Source organism: Chlamydotis macqueenii, chromosome 2 (assembly GCF_036417535.1).
Source record: "Chlamydotis macqueenii isolate bChlMac1 chromosome 2, bChlMac1.mat, whole genome shotgun sequence".
NCBI classification, from domain to species: Eukaryota; Metazoa; Chordata; class Aves; order Otidiformes; family Otididae; genus Chlamydotis; species Chlamydotis macqueenii.
The window spans coordinates 163,912,678-163,934,345 of NC_141557.1; the positions used below are offsets into that span (position 1 = coordinate 163,912,678).

The 21,668-nt window shown below is 47.4% G+C and overlaps 1 protein-coding gene across 26 annotated transcripts in view; it reads left to right on the top strand.

The window, feature by feature from the left end:
* Nucleotides 1-20,695, top strand: part of SCRIB (scribble planar cell polarity protein) — a 110,847-nt gene extending 90,152 nt beyond the window's left edge. For 21 of the 26 annotated variants that reach the window (XM_086741439.1, XM_086741424.1, XM_086741436.1 and 18 more), the window contains 9 exons: nt 1,556-1,724; nt 3,218-3,307; nt 3,615-3,803; nt 7,918-8,082; nt 8,748-8,887; nt 9,263-9,300; nt 10,161-10,235; nt 12,956-13,007; nt 18,343-20,695. In XM_086741439.1, coding sequence (XP_086597565.1) covers nt 1,556-1,724; nt 3,218-3,307; nt 3,615-3,803; nt 7,918-8,082; nt 8,748-8,887; nt 9,263-9,300; nt 10,161-10,235; nt 12,956-13,007; nt 18,343-18,503 — 1,079 coding nt within the window. In that variant the 3' untranslated portion in view covers nt 18,504-20,695. Of the gene's footprint in view, nt 1-1,555; nt 1,725-3,217; nt 3,308-3,614; nt 3,804-7,917; nt 8,083-8,747; nt 8,888-9,262; nt 9,301-10,160; nt 10,236-12,955; nt 13,008-13,153; nt 13,189-18,342 lie in introns of all 26 variants that reach the window. The other 5 variants (XM_086741427.1, XM_086741432.1, XM_086741420.1 and 2 more) reach the window with 5 other exon arrangements.
* The last annotated feature ends 973 nt before the right edge of the window (nt 20,696-21,668 follow it).

A 21,668-nucleotide genomic window follows, 5' to 3' on the forward strand; every position in this document is an offset into this window, starting at 1 on the left:
GCTGGTAGATGTCCCATACCTGGAAACATTAAGGGCCAGGTTGGACGGGACCTTTAAAGGGCCCTTCCAACCCAAACTGTTCCATGAATCTGTAAGAAATTATCTGGGTACGTCATGTTGGCTGAGAGAGAGACATAGGAGATGTAAAGATTAAGATATAAAGTATGGAAGGAGAAACTGTAGAGTAATGATGAGGTTCAGGCTTACATTTCAGCTTGTTTTGAGATTTGCTAAGTGGGGTAGATGAGGAGAGACATCACACCTAACCAGGGTATCTCAGAGTACTAGAATTTTAAAAAACCAAACAAAACAAAACAAAAAAAAGTCCCTGTGGGGAAGAGAGATCCCATGGTGAAGATTGTCCAGATGATAAATTAAGTTTTAGCTTATTCAGGATGAAACATCCCAATCAAACGTCTCAAAGTGATAAGCCGCTCCTCCCCAGACATGCCTTCCAGCCCTGTCACCAGCTTTGTTGCCTTCCTCTGGACACATTCAGGGACCTCCACATCCTTCTTAAACGGTGGGGCCCAGCACTGCACGCAGTACTCACGGTGAGGCTGTGCCAATGCCAGACTCAGGAGGACAGTCCCCTCTCCTGAGCAGCTGGCCATACAGTGTTTGCGCCCCAGGATGCGGTTTGCCCTCTTGGTGCCAGGGCACACTGCTGACTGCCGTGGAGCCTGCTGCCCCCCAGCACCCCCAGATCCCTTTCTGCAGGCCTGCAATCCAGCCGCTCCTCTCACAATTGATACTTGTGTCCAGAGTTCCTCTGTCCCAGGTGCGAGTCTGGCATTTGCTTTTGTTAAATTGCATGCTGTTAATGACTGCCCAGTGTTCCAATCTATCTAGATCGCTCTGCAAGGCCTCATGTCCCTCAAGAGTGTCAAGAGCACCTCCCAGTTTGGTATCATCAGAAAACTTGCTAATGGTGCATTCAACTCCTGCATCCAGATCCTTGATAAAAATACTGAACAGAACTGGCCCTAGAATTGAGCCCTGAGGAGCACCGCTGGTGACTGGTCGCCTGCAGAGAGCAGTCTGCTCCCTGGGCCCTTTTGGCCCTGATCCTCTTGCAACCTGTATGTCTGCCTGCCTAATGGTTCCCCGTTCCACAGCCACGTGTGGAGGCCCATTACCAGCACTCCAGGCTTTGGTCCCTCTAGGAGGCGAGTGGGAACACGGGACTCAACACGTGTATGGAGATTCCTAGGACCATCCACCTTGGGGAAGGGGCAGAAGAGTCTGCACACAACTTCCAGTTTGAGAATGAGTACACTCAGCATGATGAACTGGTGGAAATCTGTCCTATAGAGTGGCCAGGAACGGAAGTTTAGTGAATAAGGACGGAGGGACTGAGGGAATGATGTAGAGTTTGTTACATCTGAAGCATTAGTAGAGTGGAGGAGAAACAAAGGAATCCACGGAGAGGGTATGGACTTAACACAACCCAGACTTGCAGGGATTGTGAGTGTAAGGACCTGCCAGAGGTTGCTCCTTGTGGGGGTTTAGCAAGTGCTTTGTGGTACAAGATGACTCTCTCTTATTGCGGCAGCTCGAAAATTGCAGCAGAAACGTACCCTTCTGTTGGAGGAAGAGGCAGAAGAGGATGAGGTGGTCAAACAGGTGCCCGAGATGAGCATGCAGTCCAGTGTCATCATTGAAGGAGTTGAATACAAGATTGAGAGGCTAAATGGAAGGAGCATCCAGGCTTCAGCAGCTCGGTAAGACCAGACTGGCAACTCAGTACCACCCATGTGTGTCAGAGGTGTTCCAGTATCAGTAATCTTCAGGGAGGAGGCCTGGGCGGTATTTCTTCAGCACAGAAATGGGCAGGTTTTTCCAGCTCATTCTTTTCAGAAGAATAGCTTCTTCACACCTACATACCCAAGTGCACGGCTGATTTTTTAGAGAGGTAATTCAAGATAAGCCCTGATGCTGAACTTAGGTTTGAGGTTTTTTACACTTTTGTTTCCTGGTTCCCCTGAACTCCTCCACATTGCCTTGACGTTGTTTTTCTAATTCTTGGGCATAGAATGAGAAAAGGCTTCTCACAAGAATTCAGATAAAAATAAGGTTGTATGGAATAAAGCTGAAGCTGCCCTTATCTGACTCCCTCTTTGGAGTCTTTGGTGCAGACATTCTCTTCACAAACACTTTTACTGTCAGCCTTACAGTGACTGAAACACTTAACTGTCATTTTGAATTTAATTTCTCTCCATTGTTTCTGTCCAGTCTCTGTGGAGGAGCTTCTCACATACTTAATGCACTGAGACCTTCCACCTGGTGTGCTGGCAGGGCAGCAGCCAAATGCAAACCAGCTTCTCGGTTTGACGTGAGGGCCTGCTTCCCCCGCTGTTTTCATACTGAAATGTGGGAGGTTAGGGAACATAAGGCTGGATCCATCAGATGACTTTCAATTGATTATTATCTATGTTTGACCAAAGAGAAGAAGTGGAATAGGCTGAATTTGTGTTTCTTGAAATATTTTTTTGTCATAGAACAGAAACTGAAATTTAATCAAAAGAAACTTGAGCAGTAAAAACAAGGGCTCAGAGCCATGATAAACTTTCTCACTGCCAACGGAGCCACAGTAACTGTGTGCATGCTCTTAACCTGTGGAGAACAGGCTTGTGTGACCTCCTGTCGTTACAGATCGAATTGAGTAGTGCCTGCAAGGGCACAACTTGGATAGGAACTGCAGCTCAGGTGGTCTGAATGGTGCAGTGATGTGGTTATGAGCATAAAGCCTTGGTGCGTCAAGCCACAGAGTGGCTCCACTGAGAATCAGTGTTCTGGGATCACTCGGGGTTCGTCCCCAGCCCTGATGTGCATTCACTTCGGCCCAGGAGGCTCATTCTCCATTAACATTCATGGGTATCTGACATCAGCAGAGGAAAAAGCTGTAAGCAACCCATCACATAATGGCAGCTGGAGGAGCCAGGGTAGAACTGCACAAGAACTTGTCAGCAAACACTATGGGTCACATCTGAAGAGTGTATGTGTGTGTTAGCGGATGGTTGACCTCCAAGTGAAGAAAATGAGTTCTGACGTTAGGGAGCATGAACAACGGAGGAGGAGCTGTTGAGCAAAATCATTAAGGGCTGCATCTTCAAACTGAACTAGCTGCTGCTTTCTGGGGCTTGGATCTGTTCTGAACCTTTCCTGGGTGTGCCAGCATGTGGTACTGTTAGCTGACGTGCTTGTTTTGCTCTAGGCCCTCTGAGGTCAATGAGAACAGCAGCTCACAGAGGAATTCACTGGAAGAGGGAATCAAGCCTGAACAGAGAACCAACTCTATGTCTGGGTAAGTGGATCAGCAATGTCCTTTGCCTAGGAGCTGCCAGGTGATGGAGCAGATGGCTCCTCCTTTTTAGCAGACATGGGGTGTAAAAGGAAAGATTTTGTGGAGAAAGAGAAACTGTGGTTGGAACCAACTTCTCAAGAGAAACTCACCTCTGTTACGTGTCCTTCCATCTCCCAAGGTGATATCCTTGGATGTACAAAAGAGTTAACTGGAGGTGTCAGTCATCACCTTTTATCTTGAAAACAGGTAGACAGGAGTTGTAGTGGACCATGCCAGCCTACCTCTCACTGTTTCTCTGTCTGCCCAGGTTGAGTCCATTATATCTTGGAGCAGGGGATCCAGTGGCACCTGTGCGGACAGCCAAAGCTGAGCGACGGCACCAGGAGCGATTGCGAATGCAGAGTCCTGAGCTGCTGAGTGGTCAAGAGAAGGAGCTTTCTCCAGCAGAACGTCGTGCTCTGGAGGCAGAGAAACGAGCAATGTGGAGGGCAGCACGGTGAGACAGAAGAACCTTCACTGTTCTCTTCACTAGGCTAGTTCAGGAAAAGGGGACCTGCTGCATGTCTTTTGGATTATGTGGTGTTAAAAACAAGGAACAAACAAGCCTTCCTAAGTCAGATGTTAGGGGAGGCTATATATTATCTGTTCAAACAGCGCAAAGCATCTGCTGCTTGGCTGAGCTCATCTGCTTCTGACAGCTATGTGGGTGAGATATCTCTTACATTTCAACAGTGCTTGCACCGTCATGAAGACAGTGGAGTTTTATAAAAAACATAACTTAAACATCTGTACGTGATGGTGAATGTGTTCCTTTTCCCTCAGCAGACAGCTTCCCACCTCCTTTGTAACACATGAAAAAGATTCTTATCTATTGAAGCTGCAAGGTGACATATTCAAAATGAAAACTGGAAAACTTGCTGAAGCCAAGAAATTAGCAAGACGAGGGCATTCTTAATTGCACAAGCTGTTTCATCAGCTATGAAAGAGTGATTAAAAATTGTTTTGGAAGAAAGAGAACTTCCTAGCTCAGAACTTAAGACTTGAAGCTAGTCCTGACATTTACTGTGTCGTATAATTCCTTTCAAAAATTAGTCAGGCTGCTCCTGTAACTAATTACAGTGTTCTTCCCACAATATTCCTGTAGGAGGCATTCAAAGGACAGTCTGAAGCAACCTCTTTTGGGGTTTGAATGAGAGCTTTTAGAGGAACAGGGCTGCTAGTGACTCATCCCTGCCAGCCTGCTAGATAAGAAGCTGGAGGGATTACTGTGAGTGGCACGGTATCACAGTGTTTGTGCCTAGACATGGATAATAATGGTGCTGTCATCTTCTGGGGAGGCTCTGAGGATGAAGAAATACATAGTGGAATCCTCAATGAGAGCTGGCTAATTATCTAGGGCTTTGGGGGTACAAAGCTTCCCATTGTTACTTGATAATCTAACAGATCTGTTCTACGGTTTATTTAGAGCTGGACTAATGTTCCTAGCACTGGGCTTTTGCCCTTCAAGAAAAGCTTTCTTGCTGTGCTCCAGCTCTTTGCCCTGGATAAGTCCTTTGCCTGGTCTGTCTCAGCTGGAAGACTTTTTCTGAAGCACTGCCTTAGTTTCACCTCACTGCCCTGTGGTGTCAGGAGGCTGAGCAGGTCACTGGGAAGCGTGGTTGTGGTATGGAACCCTGATTTGGAAGAAATTGATTTCTGTCATCTTGTGGCAAGTCTGTTAGACCTTTGAAGCTGGCCCTGCTTTTTGAGCAGCTTTTGGACCAGATGAGCTCCAGAGGTCCCTTCCAACCTGAATTACTCTATGAGTCTACACTTCGTCATCCCTCCTTCCCCGGCTCCTCGCTAACGGGGCTGCCTGCCTACAGGCACAGTGATGAGTCAGGATGTCACCAGTGTGTGCTGGCAGGGTTGTTCCTGCCCTGTGCTGTGGTGTGCTGCTCAAATACTGCGGCATTCTCTCTGCTGCTCGGATTCACTGCATGCTCTGCTGGATTAGGCATCTCACACCTGTTCTAGTTGATGCTGTTCCCATGTTTTCTGTGTCACAACTTTTCAGGTGACATCATTTGCAAATGGAAGTTCTGTATTTTCCCATTCAGCCAGGAATACCCCTTTTACAAAAGTACAAGTGGAAGAGAATTTGTAAACAACGCCTGCCAAACAGGCGCGTTGCCCTTGTGTTACAGAGCTAGAAGCTGCATAGGTGGTGTGCTTCTCATTGCTCAGAAGAGGCTGGCTGGGACTGAGATGACCAGATCCAAATTCCTGCTCTGGCATATACTTCCTAATGACACTGGACGGGTCACAGAGCCGCTCTGTGCTGCAGACGCACGGACAGGACTGTAACGGCACTCCTCTGTCTCGCAGGAAGGCGATGAGCATTGCATGCATTAAAATTTGTCAACATGATGCTGTGTAAGCACCACAGTGTCCTCAGGAGTAGACATCTTGCACACTTACTGCTCAGTCTTTGCACCTGAAAAAAAAAAGCTCCACTGTTGTATTTGGTCCAACAAAACAGAAGCTATATGTCAGACTTCTCCTCCTGAAAATCAACATAACTGTGCTTGGAGAGGTGGTAGAGACAGGTCTGTCATCCCTTCCCAATTAGATACGCAGATTTGCTCTCCCGCATGCCTCCACTTCCCATGCATTTTTCCTCATACAACGGGGAGGCTTTATGAGGTAACATCAGCTGATTCCTCCTAAGCATTAACAGATCCAAGGAACGCTGTAACAAAAGCTTCGTTTAAGATGGATGTAGAAAGAATAAACATGATGTTGCCTGGACAAACCTTTGAAAGCAAAGCCATTACAAGGCCATTGCTTATGTTGCAGAATGTACACCGCTTGCCTCAGGACAGTATATTCTTCCATGAACGTGTTGCTATTGCCAGCAGATAAAGAAATCTGGAAAATGCTGGGGAAGTGGGCAGGATTTTTTGAAGTGATCACATGACTTACTGTACCTCTGACTGTGCTTTTAGGTTAGCTGGGATTTTGTTGGAATTGCTGAGGGCACAGTCAAAGTTCTACATTACACTGCAGAAGGGTTGGCGGGTGTTGAGTAGTGGTTCTGTCCACGATGGGCAGGAGAGAGATCCCTGTATTCCAAACCTTCGGCCTCTCCTCTTCTAAGCATGTTGTGTTCATGGAAAATGAACTAGTGAAGGGAGAGCCTTTCCGAGCTGAGAATGCCTGACAAGGGGAAGCCACTTGAGCTCTCTTGCTTTTCAGTTACTAGATCCAGCGTTACTGGTTTTAAGGTCTGCAGACCAGGTCCTCAGCTCCACTTTGGTTCTGATGCCAAGGTGTAGCTTTTTATTCCGTTCTTAGAGAGATGCCTGGCTGATTCCTGGGGTAGGGCTAAGGCTTTGTGTATTTTGGCCTTGGCAGGAATTGGTCAGTCACCATAATGCACTCCTTTGTGTAAGACCAGAACGGACTGTTCCCTGCTACCGCAGATCTCCAGGATGATCTGGCCTTCTTGGGATCCCTCTTCTATAACTGCTAGAGTAGGCACGGTGACATGACGGCAGCCAGGGCTCAGGTCTTCTTTCCAGAGGCCCCCAGGCAGCACTCCAGGTGCTGTGCGGGAGGGAGGACCGCCTTGCCCTGCGCATGGTGCTGTAGCCTCACTAACCTGTATTTTCTTTAAGTGTATGCCACTGATTTTATTACTTTCTTCTAATCTTCTATCTTCTGCTTCTTTCCAGTTCTCTGGTCTGTGTGCTGTCACTCGTGACCCCATCAGTTTTGCACCTTCTTGGGCTTTCCTTTTTCTCCCTGTGTCATCAGTGCTCTGCCAGGACGTGTGATGCACCCCCTCTTCCCCCCCCCCCCCCGCCAGCACACCCCTCTGTGCTCTGTTGGGACAAACACCCTGGGACCCATGGCACATGAGTGTTCTGGGCACACACAGCCGCTGGCACTTGTGCCACGGGAAGAGCTGATGAAGAAGGTACAGGCACACAGCGAGGGGGCAGGTGCCCAGCAAGGGCTGTACGCCTCTTGGCAGTTTTCCTGCCATGCACGTGCTGTTACAGATGCACTCCCCTCTTCAATTGCATGTGTTCCAGGGCCTGTGGCAACAGACCTTTCATAACGTGCGTGTCCGTTTTGCTTCCCCTTTTCACCCAAAGCGCATGCCAACAGGCGGTGAGATACACGTGTGCCAATGTACGCTAGGAGACTGTCGGATGTGTGCGCACTCCTCACGCCCCGTGCTCCCCAGCCTGTCTCACACGTACACACGTCTTTGTAACTACCTCTGGGGCCTCTCCCGTGCTCTGCTGGTACTTCTGGTCCTCTCCTAGCCTGCGAGGAGGGCAGTCTCTAGATGCTGAGGCTCCAAAGGCTAATGCTTCTGGGCACATCATCCCAGATTGCCCTCTGGAGGTCCCTGCTTCCTCTGCAGCAGCTGGTGTTGGACAGGATCAGATATAGGAGCCTGTTTAACTGAGGCTTCCTCTATATCAGACCCGTATTTCTCCTTGCCAGGGTATGTTCCTGTTTCTGTTTCTTTCTTTCCCTGCGCTTGTCCGCTGCAATGTTCATCACCGTCATCTCCTCTTCCTCCTCTTCCTCCTCCTCTTCCTCCTCCTCCTCAGATCCTCAGCTCTTGAAGACAGTATTAAACAGTACGAGCGGGATCTGGCCAGGAAGCTGTACCAGTCCCGACAGTGGGCACCTGCTCCCGGGGCCAGGCCAGCTCAGATGTCTAGTCCAGTGCAGAGTCACGCCTCCAGAGTCCCTGGGTCAGGAAGCCAATCCAGGTGTGCACAGCCCCCTCCCTGCCAGCTGCATGCTCCACAGCCCTGCCTATCCCTGCATCCCACCGCAGTGCTCCTAGCTGTGGCCTGCTAGGGGTAGGGAGGCAATTTTAGTGATTGCTGGTGTCCATTTCCCTGAGGTCCCACAGACTACTGGCGGTTGTCTCTGTGGGAACGAGGGGGGATGCTGGGTCTCTGACTGGGAGAAGGGAGCAGACATTCCTGAGGGCTGAGCCCACTTTTTCTTAGCTATTTCATAATCTCCTGGTGGGTGAAGAGGGTTAAGATGCAACACCCTGAGAGCACAGAGGAGAGTAATGCCCTGAGAACCGATCCCACTTATCTGAGCCCCTGCAGCTCCTTTCCCAGCCTGGGTTGCTCTCCTGTTTATACGGCACCTCTGGAAAGGCCTGCAGCTTCCCAGTGCGTTGATGCTCAGCTCTAGACTCTGTTCAAGACGTGATGGCATGTGTGTTTCAGGAAAACAGCAAACCAGCTGTTCTCCTGTCCTGCTTGGAAAGCCTGTCTGCCTCAGGGAACCTTAATTTCGCCTTTCTGCACTCAGCGTGTGGACTGTGGTCTGGCTGCTGGGCACAGAAGGCAGCATTATCTCTTACTGAGAAGGCAGTGTCTGATGTCTCTTTCTCCCTCCTTCATTTCTGAGGCAGGATGAAATCACTTGAACAGGATGCTCTTAAAGCCCAAATGGTTATTGCCAAGTCCAAGGAGGGGAAAAAACGCAGCACACTGGAGCAGCTGGCAGAGTCACCTTCACCTGTTCCCACCCCATCACCAACACCACTGGAAGGTACTGTATAGCTCTGTCTCTGAGGAAGAAGTTAATGCTTCTCTGGCTTCAGCCTAGATTGGAAGGTCTTTTGGGGCATATAACATCTCTCAGGGGATGGGCCTGATTTATAGAAAACAGGAGGGAACTTCTGAGGTGATGTTCCAGGGAACCGGAGCAGAAATTAAACCAGCATCGTGACTTTTTAAAAAAAAACAAAACAAAACAAAACAAAAAAAAAACAGGAAAGAGACATTTGTTCTGAGAAGGCAGTGTCTTTCCTGAGCATAGTCTTTATCACACTGAAATGCTGCTAAATGGAGGGGGCAGATTGGAGGAAGTGTTGCATACAATACAGCCATTCACTAAATCGTGCTCTTCTGTCATCTTTTGCAGACTGCAGTCCCAGAAACATCACTTCACCAGGAAGGCTGGTATGACATACTTCCGCTTGCTTTTGTTATCTCGCCTGTAATCCTGGGACTTCTGGGTTACTCAGCTTGGGCGCGGACTGTGCATCGGGGCCACGGGGTCACTAAAATACTGAAGCCAGGTCTGGCTGTGTGATATACCAAATCGTGAAGAGGGCACGGTGGCTGGAGCTCTGCCATACCCATTGCTAGAGGCATCCCTCCTTCTTTGCAACTGCAATGTAACATCTGGTTTCTGTTTCCCTGTTTTATTATGTCATCCATTTCTTGGTCCTTAATCTCTGTGTTCAGAAAGCCTTTCACTGCAGAGACTTTGGCCTCCTGTTTCCTCAACACCATAAAACTGAGAACTTCAGCTGCAATCAGCATTTTCCTTTTTCTAAGCACTATAAATATGCAACAGGACGTTGTTGCAGAGACCTGTCAAAATTAGTAGGACAGACAAACGGAAGAGTGGGAGCAGCTGCACAGAGGGGGGACCTGGTTTTGCCCAAGGTCATGCAGTGCAGCCAACGCTGGATTGAAATCCTGACTGCTACAGCCATCAGGACTCTTGCCATGAATTTTCCCACAGAAAAGGTTTCCCACCTAACTTGATGGGCATGTTCATTTTACTGGAGCCCATAATGTTTTCTCTGCAACTTGGAACCCCTGTCCTGGCATCAGAACAGCCAAAAAGACTGTGTCCCAGAGATGCCTCATCTTCAGAGGCTGCATCCAGGCACTCCTGGCACTAACTGAGAATGACGCTCTGCTGCTGCGTTCATCTCTGCGTAGGCTGCGCAGCTTGCTGCTGGACTTCCATTCATTTCTCTCCCCTTACTGTCTCTTCTCTGTTTCTTCTCTTTTGCTGTCCCTTCTAGTCCATGTCTGAAAAGAAGTTTGACTACCGGGAATTTGCTGCTATTCCTTCCTCCAAACCTGTTTACGAAATCCAGGTATAAACTGCATGCTGAACCATCTGTTAGATTGGTTAGGGCTTGTTTGGATGGAAGTGCCTGCGCCTGAAGCGATGACCTTCAGAGCAGAGATTGAATGATGTGAGGAAGTCCTCTCCAGAGGCCTCGTCTGTGTGGGAGGCAGTGACAACCAGCCATGCTCTATAACTGAGGGTTTGTTGGAGACTTCAGTCAAGTGGGAATGTGAAAAAGTTGGTGCAGATGATTTTAAAATTAATGACAAAAGCTTTGCAAATATGAAGCAGCTACATCTTCACCTTAATTGATCCAGAAATATTTTTAAGTGAAAGATGAGAACTAAATGGGAAGAAAAAAATATAGAAATTATTGCTAACAAATTGCAAACTGGAGCAGATGTTAGCTTCAAACTGGAATGTGTCCAGCAAGAAGCAGCGGTGGTGACAATTCTTGTATGTTGTAAATCTGCTGCAGATGAACTGTGAAGTAATCGCTTGGTAAGAGAACATCAGGTTTTCATGGTGAGCGCCATGGTGAGGTGGTTCTCCTTCCTAAAAGAACCTCGTTTCATTTAAGCTGCTTTGTCATAGAATCACCAAAGGGTTGAGGTTGGAAGGGACCTCTGGAGGTCATCTTGTCCAACTCCGCTGCTTAAGCAGGGCCACATAGAACCAGTTGCCCGGGACTGTGAACTGCCTTTCTCTGGTCTGGGTTAGTCATTGACTGATCGCATTTGTGACAGCTGATTTGAGCAGGTACTGTCTGTCGGTAATTTTTTTTTTCAGGGTGGGGTTTTTTTTTGTTTTTATATAAGGATAATGAAGCAGATACCTGCCCTTATATTTGTGTTGTGTGTGGAGAGCTGGCACATACTGAAATGTTGGGCTTTAACTTGCTGTCGTGACACAAAGATCCTGGCCCAAGGTGTCATCCCCAAAGCCAGACTGACTTCAGCAGAGCTGCACTTTGAGGATTCTCAGGCAGTTACACATTAGTTGGTGTATATTCCTGGCTGCCTCCTTTCACTGGTGGTATTGCTCAGCCCTTGGTAGTCACTCATCTTTTTCTCTACGAATCCCTTCCCTTTTGGGGCGTGCACCTGTCCAGGGTCCCTGCCAGGTGAGGTAGAGGGCTGGCCGCTCAAGCCCCAGTGCCAGCTCTGGACCACCTGAGTTTCCCCAAGCCTCTGCTGAGCACTGGGTCTTCATGCAGCTGAGAAGGTGCCTCCACAGGAGGCTACACCTCCAGTCATAAGGCAGTTTCTCTGCACCTCTCTCAGCAGTGCAGTAATTAAGAGACTATTTCTCCTGGCCATAGCTGCACAATTGTGTCACCCACTCTAGATCAGTGCGGTGCTGTTCACCTGGGCTGTGTTCCTCAGCGATGCATGCTGAAGCCATCACAGCCCCCACTGCTCTGCTCTGTGCTGTTCGTGAAGAGCATGACTTCTACCACGCATTTGCTTTATTTATAAAGCACTAAATGGACTGAGATAATCTCTCCCTCTTCCCTGCCTCCTCCAGACTTGCACAAGAGGGAAATTTAAATGGAATGAGGGCTTCTTGCACTGGCAGCTGTGAAACCTCCCTAATGCTTCCCATGTAAGTGTGGAGAGCTCCCATCCTTTGTCCTCCAGCTAAAGGAAAATTGAGCCCCTTCTCACTTGTCCTCTTGAGCTGACCAGGAAGACCCCTAAAAGACAAATTTTGATCAGCAGTGGTCAGAACTTTCAGATATCTGGCATTATTAAACTTGCTGAGTACTGAGCTCTTCCAAAACCCTATCCTTAGATTTGTTTAGCTCAGAGAAGTGGTGAGCTCAGTGTAAGTAATATTTACAAACCTAGAAAGAATAGTAGCAGTAACAAATGCAGTCATTTTTGAAGGAAACGAAATAGCTCAGTAGAATACTTTGACCTTTCTATTCTTGAAGCACTATATACTGCTATATTCAATTAAATACTGCTATATTCAATTAAATACTGCTATATTCAATTCTCCATTTTAGCAAAGTAAGTCGATCTGGGGACATTTATGCCTGTCCCCAGAGCAGTGCCAATTTTCAAGCCACCTCAAGTTCGTGACCATGAGCCAAGTTGTTTTCTCATGATGTTGTCACTGTGGTCTGATGAGCTACAGGCAGCTCTGGTCGTTGGAATCATCTTCATTTTGTGAAGGCTTTGAAATTAGCAGGAACTGGTGGAGCTTCATGATTGCCACTTAGCCATTTTTCCACAGCTGTCTCTGTCATCTCTTGGGATGTAACTGCTCCCTGTCCCACATCAGTTCTCTGGACATACCTGAATATAGAGAAGAAAGTGGATAGATACTAGCTCCTAATAAGGAGCTAGGCCTGGGAACAGCACAGCGGCAGAATTAGGACCCAGGACTCAAGGAACTGTAACTCATATCTGTGCTCTCCTCTTGTGTTCCTACTCATCTTCTGTAGTCCTTACGCTTTCTGCCTTCCGTGTCACTTTCTGTCCTCTCCTGCCTACACACACAAAGGAAAAGGAGGAGAGCTCTGATGGGCAGACACACACCTCGGGCAATGGGCCGCTTGACTTCAGCACAAAGGATTGATGTAGTTGTGTGCGCTCACCGAGGTCAGACCCCAGCCGCTGCAGTACCAGCACCTTTGAGGGCAGAAGCTTCCCTGCAGTGTGCTGGGAGGCTGGAGGTGGGGAACGACCTGACGCTAGTGTTACAGAGGTGATGCTCATGTCTTTTGTTTTCTTCCAGTCACCTGATGCAGCTGACGACCTCAGATACACAGAGGACAGAAATAACTCAGGTGAGCTCATGGCAAAAGGAGTTGTCTTTGTGCTTCTTGCTTCCCACCACAGTTCTAGAGGGTTTCCCTTTGTCTGCCTGTGGAATCAACCCTGAGGACTTCAACTTCTTGCTGCCTGAAGCAATGTCCTATTTTGTCCATTCTAGAATGAAACCTCCAAACTCACCAGGTTCTGTTTTGGGTAGGATATTTGCATTGTGCTTTAGTGGTGACTAATTTGCTGAGAATGGTGTGTAACAAGCATGCCTTTTCTTCTAGTTCTGTGTTCTGGAGTAGAGTGGTAGCAGAACATGGGTGGGAAGCTTTGGCCTCTGTCACCTGCTGTAAGTGGGTAACTTCCATTGCTTGGGGTCTGCCTTGTGCCCCGTTTGCTAGAGCAAAGAATCTTGCTGCCTGCAGCAGGCAGCTGCAGATAAATTCCTCCTCCTTTAAGGCTTGAGAGCATTTGGGTGCTTGAGTTCCCAGGTGACTCTCCCAAGTCTATGCCTGTGGATCTGTGTGCTTGGTCACCTAGTGAAACAGTAATTCAGGCTTTGACTGCTGTGTCTCTTTCGAGTGTCCTGGCTGTGGTATGTATTTCTGGCCCAAACTGTAACAGTCAGGCTCACACTGTCTCCCACTTCCCTCTGGGTGGCTGTGGTGGTAGTATGGAGCTCAGCAGGGCCTGACTGCTCCTTGGTAGTACTTCTGTTTCCTTCGACAGTTGACCCTGGATTTCTTCTACCTGTTTTTCTTCTACCTATTTTTCCCCCTTTATTTTACATAAGGAATAGTTTATCTCAATTTTATCTTGGCAAATCTCTGAGTAAAGGCTGCACCCCAGACAGCTGATGGGTGCATAGGCCACTTCCAGAAGGAGGTTCTGCTGCAGAGATACTCAGAAAAACTTTCCTGAGAACAACATCTGTTCTTCATCCCTCTGAGTGAACCTCTGAACCCTGGGTTGCTCAGCTGAGTAGTCCATTCAGTCAGTGTACCTCTCTAGGAGGTCACTGAAGGGTCGGGAAATAATCAGCAATTGCTTAGGGGCTTCAGGCCTCACCATTGCCTGTCATTGGTCTGGGGGGCCCTCAAACAGACTAAAAGCCATAAAGAACAGTGTGGTGCTCTATCGAGAGTTTTGTAACCCAGTCCTTAGGCCTTAAGTAACCTTTGTCACCAGTCTGTGATGTGTGTGAGGCACCAAAAAATGCAGGCTTTCCAAAATCAGTTTGTAAGATAGCAAATGAAGATGCACCTAAGCTCTTTTGGTATGGGACAAAGCTCTCCAGTTTTGGGGTTTTTTTAGAAATTTTTATTTTTACATAGATTTTGGCAAGTTACAACATCTGTATGAGGAAATTTTAAAATCATCTTTTCTGCATCAGTTCCAGCTCCCTGCTAGGCCAGCTTTTGTCTCTTTTCAGATACCCTTCTCAGAACATGTGGGGAAAATAGCTGGAATAAAGTATTTCCTTGGGAAAATACTTGAGAATTGGAGTGATTTTTTTCCTGGCATTTTTCTTTACTGTAAAAGGAAAAGGAAAGCAGTTACCAGAGATCACAGGAGTATATGTTGAGCTAGTTCAGAATACCGCTACGTGTGTGCATTCTCCTCCCGCCCCGCCAGCTTCATCTGCAACATTCAGCATTTCAGGCACCAGTCTGACATATCTGGTCGGGCCTTGCGCTCCTGGATGTATTTCATACAGCTTTAGAGAGAGCTAACAGCGATCTTTAGTGACACCTTTTATCTGTACAGCTCCGCTCACACTGAGACTTTAATCAGAATTATCCCTGACCATGGAATTACAGGTTTTGGTCCTATGGTAAGCTCCTAAGCAATTCCTAAACTCCATGCTCGAAAAGCAATATAACAGAAACTCCAAGGATGTCTTACTGCTGACTGCAGGAAAGCATTAGCACATCTCTCTTCTGGGTGTCTTTCAAAGCACACCATTTCCTCTTCTGCCCATTGCAGATGGGCTCTAAGCAATAGTTCTTTCCAGTGTCAGGCATGACTTCACAGTCATTGTCTTTTAAACCTGTTTAAAAACATTTATTCCAAGGTTTTTAAGAGGCTGTGAAATTATTGAACTATATAGTAGCATTTTTACGGTGGACCCATGCTCTATGTTTGCTTTTTGATGGAACTTTTCCAGATCACTTAGAGTCAGACTTTGGCTTTTGAATCTGGTAACCGTTAGGTTTCAGAACCGTTCCCTTGATAACTTTGTATGGCACTTATTACCGGACACCTCCTTACGGTATGTACGAAACTACTGTCTGTATGGTCTTTGTCCTCGCCGGATGTCTAATGGCTACAGCAACTTACGCAGGAAGTGTATCTCCTCATCCTACACTGCACTAGGCACTACTGCATTGGTACTTTTGTCTGGGACTCAGCTCAGCAGCTCATATACATACAGGAATGAAAGATGCTCTCTCCACCTTCTTGCATTGTTAATTTATCCCCCTCTAGCCTTTTTAGCCACAGCTCTACCCCAAAGACTTGCATCAACCCTTTTGTTCTCCACGCTTCCATTTTATGGATTCTTCCCCAGCAAAATGCCCAAACTTCACAAAACTAGAATCTCTAGATTCATACGAGTCACAATGCCTGTGCTCTCTTCAAGTACCTTCTGATTTCTCTCATAGGACAGGAAGATGTAAGGGAAGCTTGTACTGGTTCAGAATGTACCAGTACCCTGTCTGGCTGGAAATGAGTTCTTGGGGAAAGACTATAAGCAGAGAAAATGAGCTTGCGAAGACGCATATTCTCAGTTATATGCCCGTGACCAGCTGGAGTGCATGGAACTCTGCCTGGGGATGGATGAGGAGCTGACCAAGAGCTTATGGGTCAGGATTAACGGGAGGGCATTGAAGGTGACATTATAGTCAGGGTCCACTACAGACCACTCAACCATGAAGGCCGAGCAGTTGAGGACCTCTACAGACAGACAGGAGCAGCCTCACATTTGCAAGCCTGGTCCTCCTGGGGGACTTCAGCTACCCCAATATCAACAAAAAGGAAGCCTACGAAGGGTGGAAGCAAGGACAGTTAGCATGGTAGGAATACAGAGACTGAGCAGCCAGGGACCAGGTAAGGAAAGCTAAAGCCCTGATAGAATTAAATCTGGACAGGGATGTCAAAGGCAATAAGAAAAGCTTCTTTAGGTACACTGGGGATAAAAGGAAGACCAAGGAGAATGTGGGCCCTCTCCGGAAGGAAACGAGAGACCTGGTTACCTGGGACATGGGGAAGGCTGAGGTACTCAGTGACTTTTTTGCCTCAGTCTTCAGGCAAGTGCTCTAGCCACAGCACCCAAGTTGCAGATGGAAAAGGCAGGGAGTGGGGATGATGGATAATGGCTTAGCAGCTTCATCTGCTAATTCCCTCAGGGCCCACAGATGCATCTCATCAGGTCGCGTGTACTTGTGCACCTTCAGGTTCTTTAGATGGTCTCGAACCTGCTCTTCTCCTACAGTGGGCAGTTCTTCATTCTCCCAGGTCTTCCTTTGTCTCTCTGTGTTCCTCCCAGGCTACCCGTCCTTGCTTCCACCCTCTGTAGGCTTCCTTTTTGTGTTTGAGTTTGTCCAGGAGCTCCTTATTCATCCATACAGGCCTCCTGGTGTTTTTGCCCGACTTCTTTTTTGTTGGGTTGCATTGCTCCTGAGCTTGGAAGAGGTGATCCTTGACTATTAACCAGCTTTCTTGAGTTTTTATTTCTTTCTTGAATCTATTCACATCTGCAGTAAATTTCACCTTCCACATCATTGCTCAGTCAGCTGTAAAGTCCTAATGCCCTTATTTGTAGTTGTTTCATTTCACTACCCTGGTACAGCGTGGTATCAGCAGCAGTTTCTCTCAGTACAGTCTTCATCACTTCTACTCCTCGTTAGTTACCAAATACTGACCTTGATACAGAATGCTGCTCTGTGTTGTGATAGCAGGTTCCTGTGCTTTTTCTGTGTTTTAATTACTTACCCACTAAATGACGTGCCTTCTTATCCCATGGCAGCTTGTTTTCATTAAGAGCTTTGGCTGAGGAACAGTCAAAAGGTGTTTTTCCAGTTTTGTTTGTTTGTTTGTTTTTAAAGTTCAGTATGCTGTGTTGAGATCACTCAGCTTGCATGTTTGATGGCTCCTTTGGCAAATTCTAGTCTAAGAGGGTCTACAAGGAACAACCTCCCTCTAAGCCACATTGATTTCCTCCCTCACCCCACTACCCCGTCTGGAATTTATCTGCATGTGCCATGCCTTTCTTTTATACCTGTTTGCCCTGTTTGGAAGTCAGTCCTCTGCTTACCAATCCCAGTGTCCTTTCAAGGTGTCAGATTGGTCACCTCCTTTGGTTCTGAGGCCTTTTCAAACAGCAGGTGAATGCTATAGTTAATAGTTCAGGAAGGATTCTGAATTAAACCACTGCTCGTACTTGAGTGCTGTAACAAGGGCGATACTGCATCCTGGAGCCTGCTCCAGAGCAGAGGGTGGGCCATTGGGTACCACTCAGCAGGCTGTGCACCTCTGATTTGATGTATCGTCATAGATTTCTGTATTTGAGGTTCTCTGCTACGTTCAAAGACTTCAAAGAGGCTTCCCAGGAGGCAGTTTGCACTTGAAGGCAAAAAGCTGTGGTTTTGTGGAACTTCTGCCTTTTTACACAAGTATCTCGCAATAGTTGCTCAAGCCAAATTATCACAAGGGGCAGATACTGCAGGTGTACATCCAAGCACATCAGATAAGCTCCACCAGCTCCTTTTGGGAGGGTAAGGAGCCACCATAACAGCAGTGTACTTAAGATGCAGGACACATCCTAAAAGGCCTGAGACCAAGTTAACTGAGAGTCTACCCTGGTGAGTTCCTTTGGTGCAGGACCAAGACAGTCTAAATTTACAGAAGGGACTTAGTTGTGTAACTTCAACATGAAGCAAGGCCAAAACGCTCACCTCTCTCATTAGCTATGCCATAACGTACTGGCAGCGACGCTGCTCTCAGTGCATGCTGTTCTACTGAAACTAGTGAAACACTGGGAGCACTAGCACACACCTCAGTCCTTCCAGTATACTTCATTTTTTTCCTAAGGCTTGCCACTTCCAGTAATTTTCAGTGAACGTGCGGGTTAGGGGCAGGTGTCTTCTCATGCATGTGACTCCCTTCCCAGAATCCACAGTGTAGTCAGTACCTGAGCTACAGATCTCCTAAAAGTTCTGGCCACGGGATACTGTAAAGCACTAAGACTTCAGTGCTGTCTCAAATTCAGCACCTGGGTGTACCCTCGTGTCTACATTAACTGTATCAGCTATATACTTAAGTAGCACTTTCTCTTAAAACCTTACCTTTCCTTCTCCACAGCTCCCCAGGAGCACGATGGGCAGCCAGAGGAAGAGGAAATGTTAGTAACACGTGATTCATCAACACCGACTTCATCAGCACTTGAAGAAATGGCCCTGTACAGCAGCAAACGCAAACTCCGACACAGCCGCCGCAGTTTGGAGGCTGCTGTCCCCACGTAGAAGATCCAATGCACCTGGGCGATGGAATAGCCCGGCACAGGGCGTTTGAGCTTCCTGTGCTCCAGGGACAGCACTGGACTGCCCACACTGCTGCCTCCTGGGCTGCGGGTGGGAACTGAGCACCCCGGGGAGCATTGTGGTCAACTAACTTCCTTTAAGGCTGTGAACCGCCCTCTTTTCTCACCCAGCAACGCACTGGGGCATGTCCTAAACAAAATGGGACACCACTAGAATTACTGATGGCAAATGGGGAGGAGGCGTGGGTAGGACAGTGGGCAGCTGCAGCTTGTTAGCCTGTAAATATTGTGTGTGGGGAAGGGTAGGACAGGGAGAACATATGAGTGTGAGAGTGTGTTGGGCTCCAGCTGTTATTTCCTCAACTTGGATTTTTTAGTGGTTAATACGGGAGCTTCTACTCTGGTATGAATTAGAAGGGAGGTCCAGCCTGCCTTTGCTCCTACTTAATTTCCAGTCTTTTGCCAAAAAGCATCTCCTTCCACCTCCCACACTGTGTCACCTCACTTTCTTTTGGGAGAATGTGGAAATGGGTAGTTTGGAGGCAAAAAAAAAAAAAAAAAAAAGAAAAAGAAAGAGGAAAAAAAAAAAGGAATTTCAGTGAAGTGCCTCCCTCTGACACGGACACCTCTGTGCTCAAGCAAACACAACTGAACAGGCAGAAGCCTGTGCCAGCTCTGCGCTGCTTGCCTCTGCGAGTGCAGCAATCTGTCCGTGTAGGAAACTGCGCCCGCCGGTATTTTGTGCTGTTCGGGGAGACAGGTGCAGCCTAGATGTACACGTACGTGTGCGCATCTCGTGCGCGCAGTGTGAACTGCTCTACGAGCGGGCTGTCCTGAGTGTCAGAGGAGGCCAGGTACCTGTCTTCTGTCAGCACCATGGCTGAACTGGTGAACTGGGGCAGAAATGGGAAAGGAGCCCAACAGCTGTAGCAAGAGAATAGCGGTGTGCATGTGTGACAGCAGTAGCGAGCAGAATAGTCGGGAATTAGGATGCGGTGGCAGAGGTAGGAGGTGTAAACAGCAAATAAGCTAGTGGGTTAGGATTCAGGAAACGGGGAGGGGTAGGAGGTGGAGTTGCTGGGGTCAGATTAGGAGTAATGGGGTCTTACCGGTAGGAGGACACTAGCGGGCGAGTCCACGATGTTGCTCGCCAGCTGTGAAATAAAATGTGACATTACGGGGGTGCTGTGTGGGGCCCTCAAGGAGCAGCTGCCAGGCAGGAAGCACAGTGAAGTAGGATGGGTCTGGCTGTGCCTTGCAATAACTACACAATTCCAGTCTTTAACAACTTGTTGGCTTCAGGCCCCTTTCCGTGTAGAACAGGGAAAATATGTGCTTGCCCATGCAAGAGGAAAAAAATGAAAATTAAAAAGGAGCAGGGGTGTGATTCCTGGTTTCCATGAGTGGAGCAAAGGCTGTGAACAGATTCTGCATCAAGTAAGCTCTGTAGATGTGGAGGAGGCAGAGGCTGCTTATAGCTCTGAAATCAGTCTCTGCTGCCCAGTACTGAAGTAAAACATCCCTTCTCTTTTTCTTTTTTTTTTTTTTTTTTTTACTGCTTCTAATAGGGAGAAAGGCATCTGAGATTGGCAGTAATCCAATCTGTCTACCCCGATACATTGGTGCTCTCTGCTGAACCCCTCCAGCAGTAAGACCAGAGTTGGACCTTATGCCTTTCAGTGATTCGAAGTGGTTTCGGAGCGACAGGCACTTCTGCTTGTATATTTGCTGAATGAAAGAAGTGGACACAGTTTCTTTTAGTTGAAAATCTCCCTTCATGCCAAAATCCAGTGGATCATTTTAACTGACTTAGTATGTTTTAATTTTACAGAGCTTTGAAGGGGGAACTCTGATAATCTCAAACTGCAGCTATGGCTGCTTCCATCATCAGCAATTTGAGCTTTTCCTTTTTAAATCTAATTTTAGCATTTACTTTCTAACAACAGCAATTTTGGAAACAATCCTGGATTGGTTTTGGTGACTAACTTGTGATTCTTTTTTTCTTTCCCTTTGCGGTACCTGGTGCCAGGCTCTGGGTTCTCTCCCATTCTTTCCTGAGAGACTCTGAGGGAAAATTAGTGCATCAAGACTGTAACTAGTGAAATTTGTACAACCAAAGAAATCTATTTTGTGGTTCAAGGATAATAAAGTTTACTTTACATTTTAGAACTTTTAGTTAATGTGGTTTGCCCTGTGTGAAGTCTGCAATTTCTATATCAACAGTTCAGTTCTTGTTATTATTCGCCCTATAATCCAGCAAACATACCAGTGATTTTCCTGCTTTTATGGGCAGAAATTAGTGATCACCTAAATCAATGCCAACCGCAGAACTATCAAGATAAGCATGTGCTACTCATGTAAATTTGTCAGAAAACTAGCACCTGTGCTGAAAGAGGAGGAAAAGAACTTAAAACAGTAACTATAAGCTCCATCTTTATGTAGTTTGAAAAGGACTCCTTATTTTGGAAGTAGCAGATTCACTCTTAGGAGGGAGGGGAGTCGAGGTTTCTGCTCCAGAGAGGCTGTACTGGGTAAGAGAAATGGGGACAAACAGGTGAGTTGGTACACGTCGGACACAGTGGTTCAGTTATCACATTCATCACTGACACCTGTTTAAAAAACAGCACCCTGCTTTATATCAAACCAGAGAGGGAGGTAAATTCAGGAATGAGAGAAAGCTGTAATGCGCTGTTCAGCGTCACAGCCCTTAGGACAGGGACCAATGCCAACTGCAGAGAGACCCTAATTCCACCCCTGTGAGGGGCTGACCAGGCATGAAATGTAGCTGCGTGCCGCGGTGCCTGGCCCTCTGTCAGTAGAGGCTGCCCAACGTGACGCTGCTCTCTGGGCAGCGAGGACCCGTCCCTTCTGCCAGGAGCTCCTGGAGCCCTAAGGCCCCAGCTGCCAGCGGTGTGTGTGTGTCTGTGTGTGAAGGAACGCCTGGACACGTGAGTCAGGTGGCTGTTGCAGAAGCAGCCTGGAAGTGATGCACAGCCTGAGCCCTGCTCATGAGCTGATTTAATATGAAACAGTGCTATCAACAGGATCTTAAGCCTCTTGGCTTTCTTCACCTGCCCCTGCTTAAAAAAACCTACTGTTTTGTTTACATGATTAAAGTGCTTTAAAAATACAGTTTAACTGGTAAAAA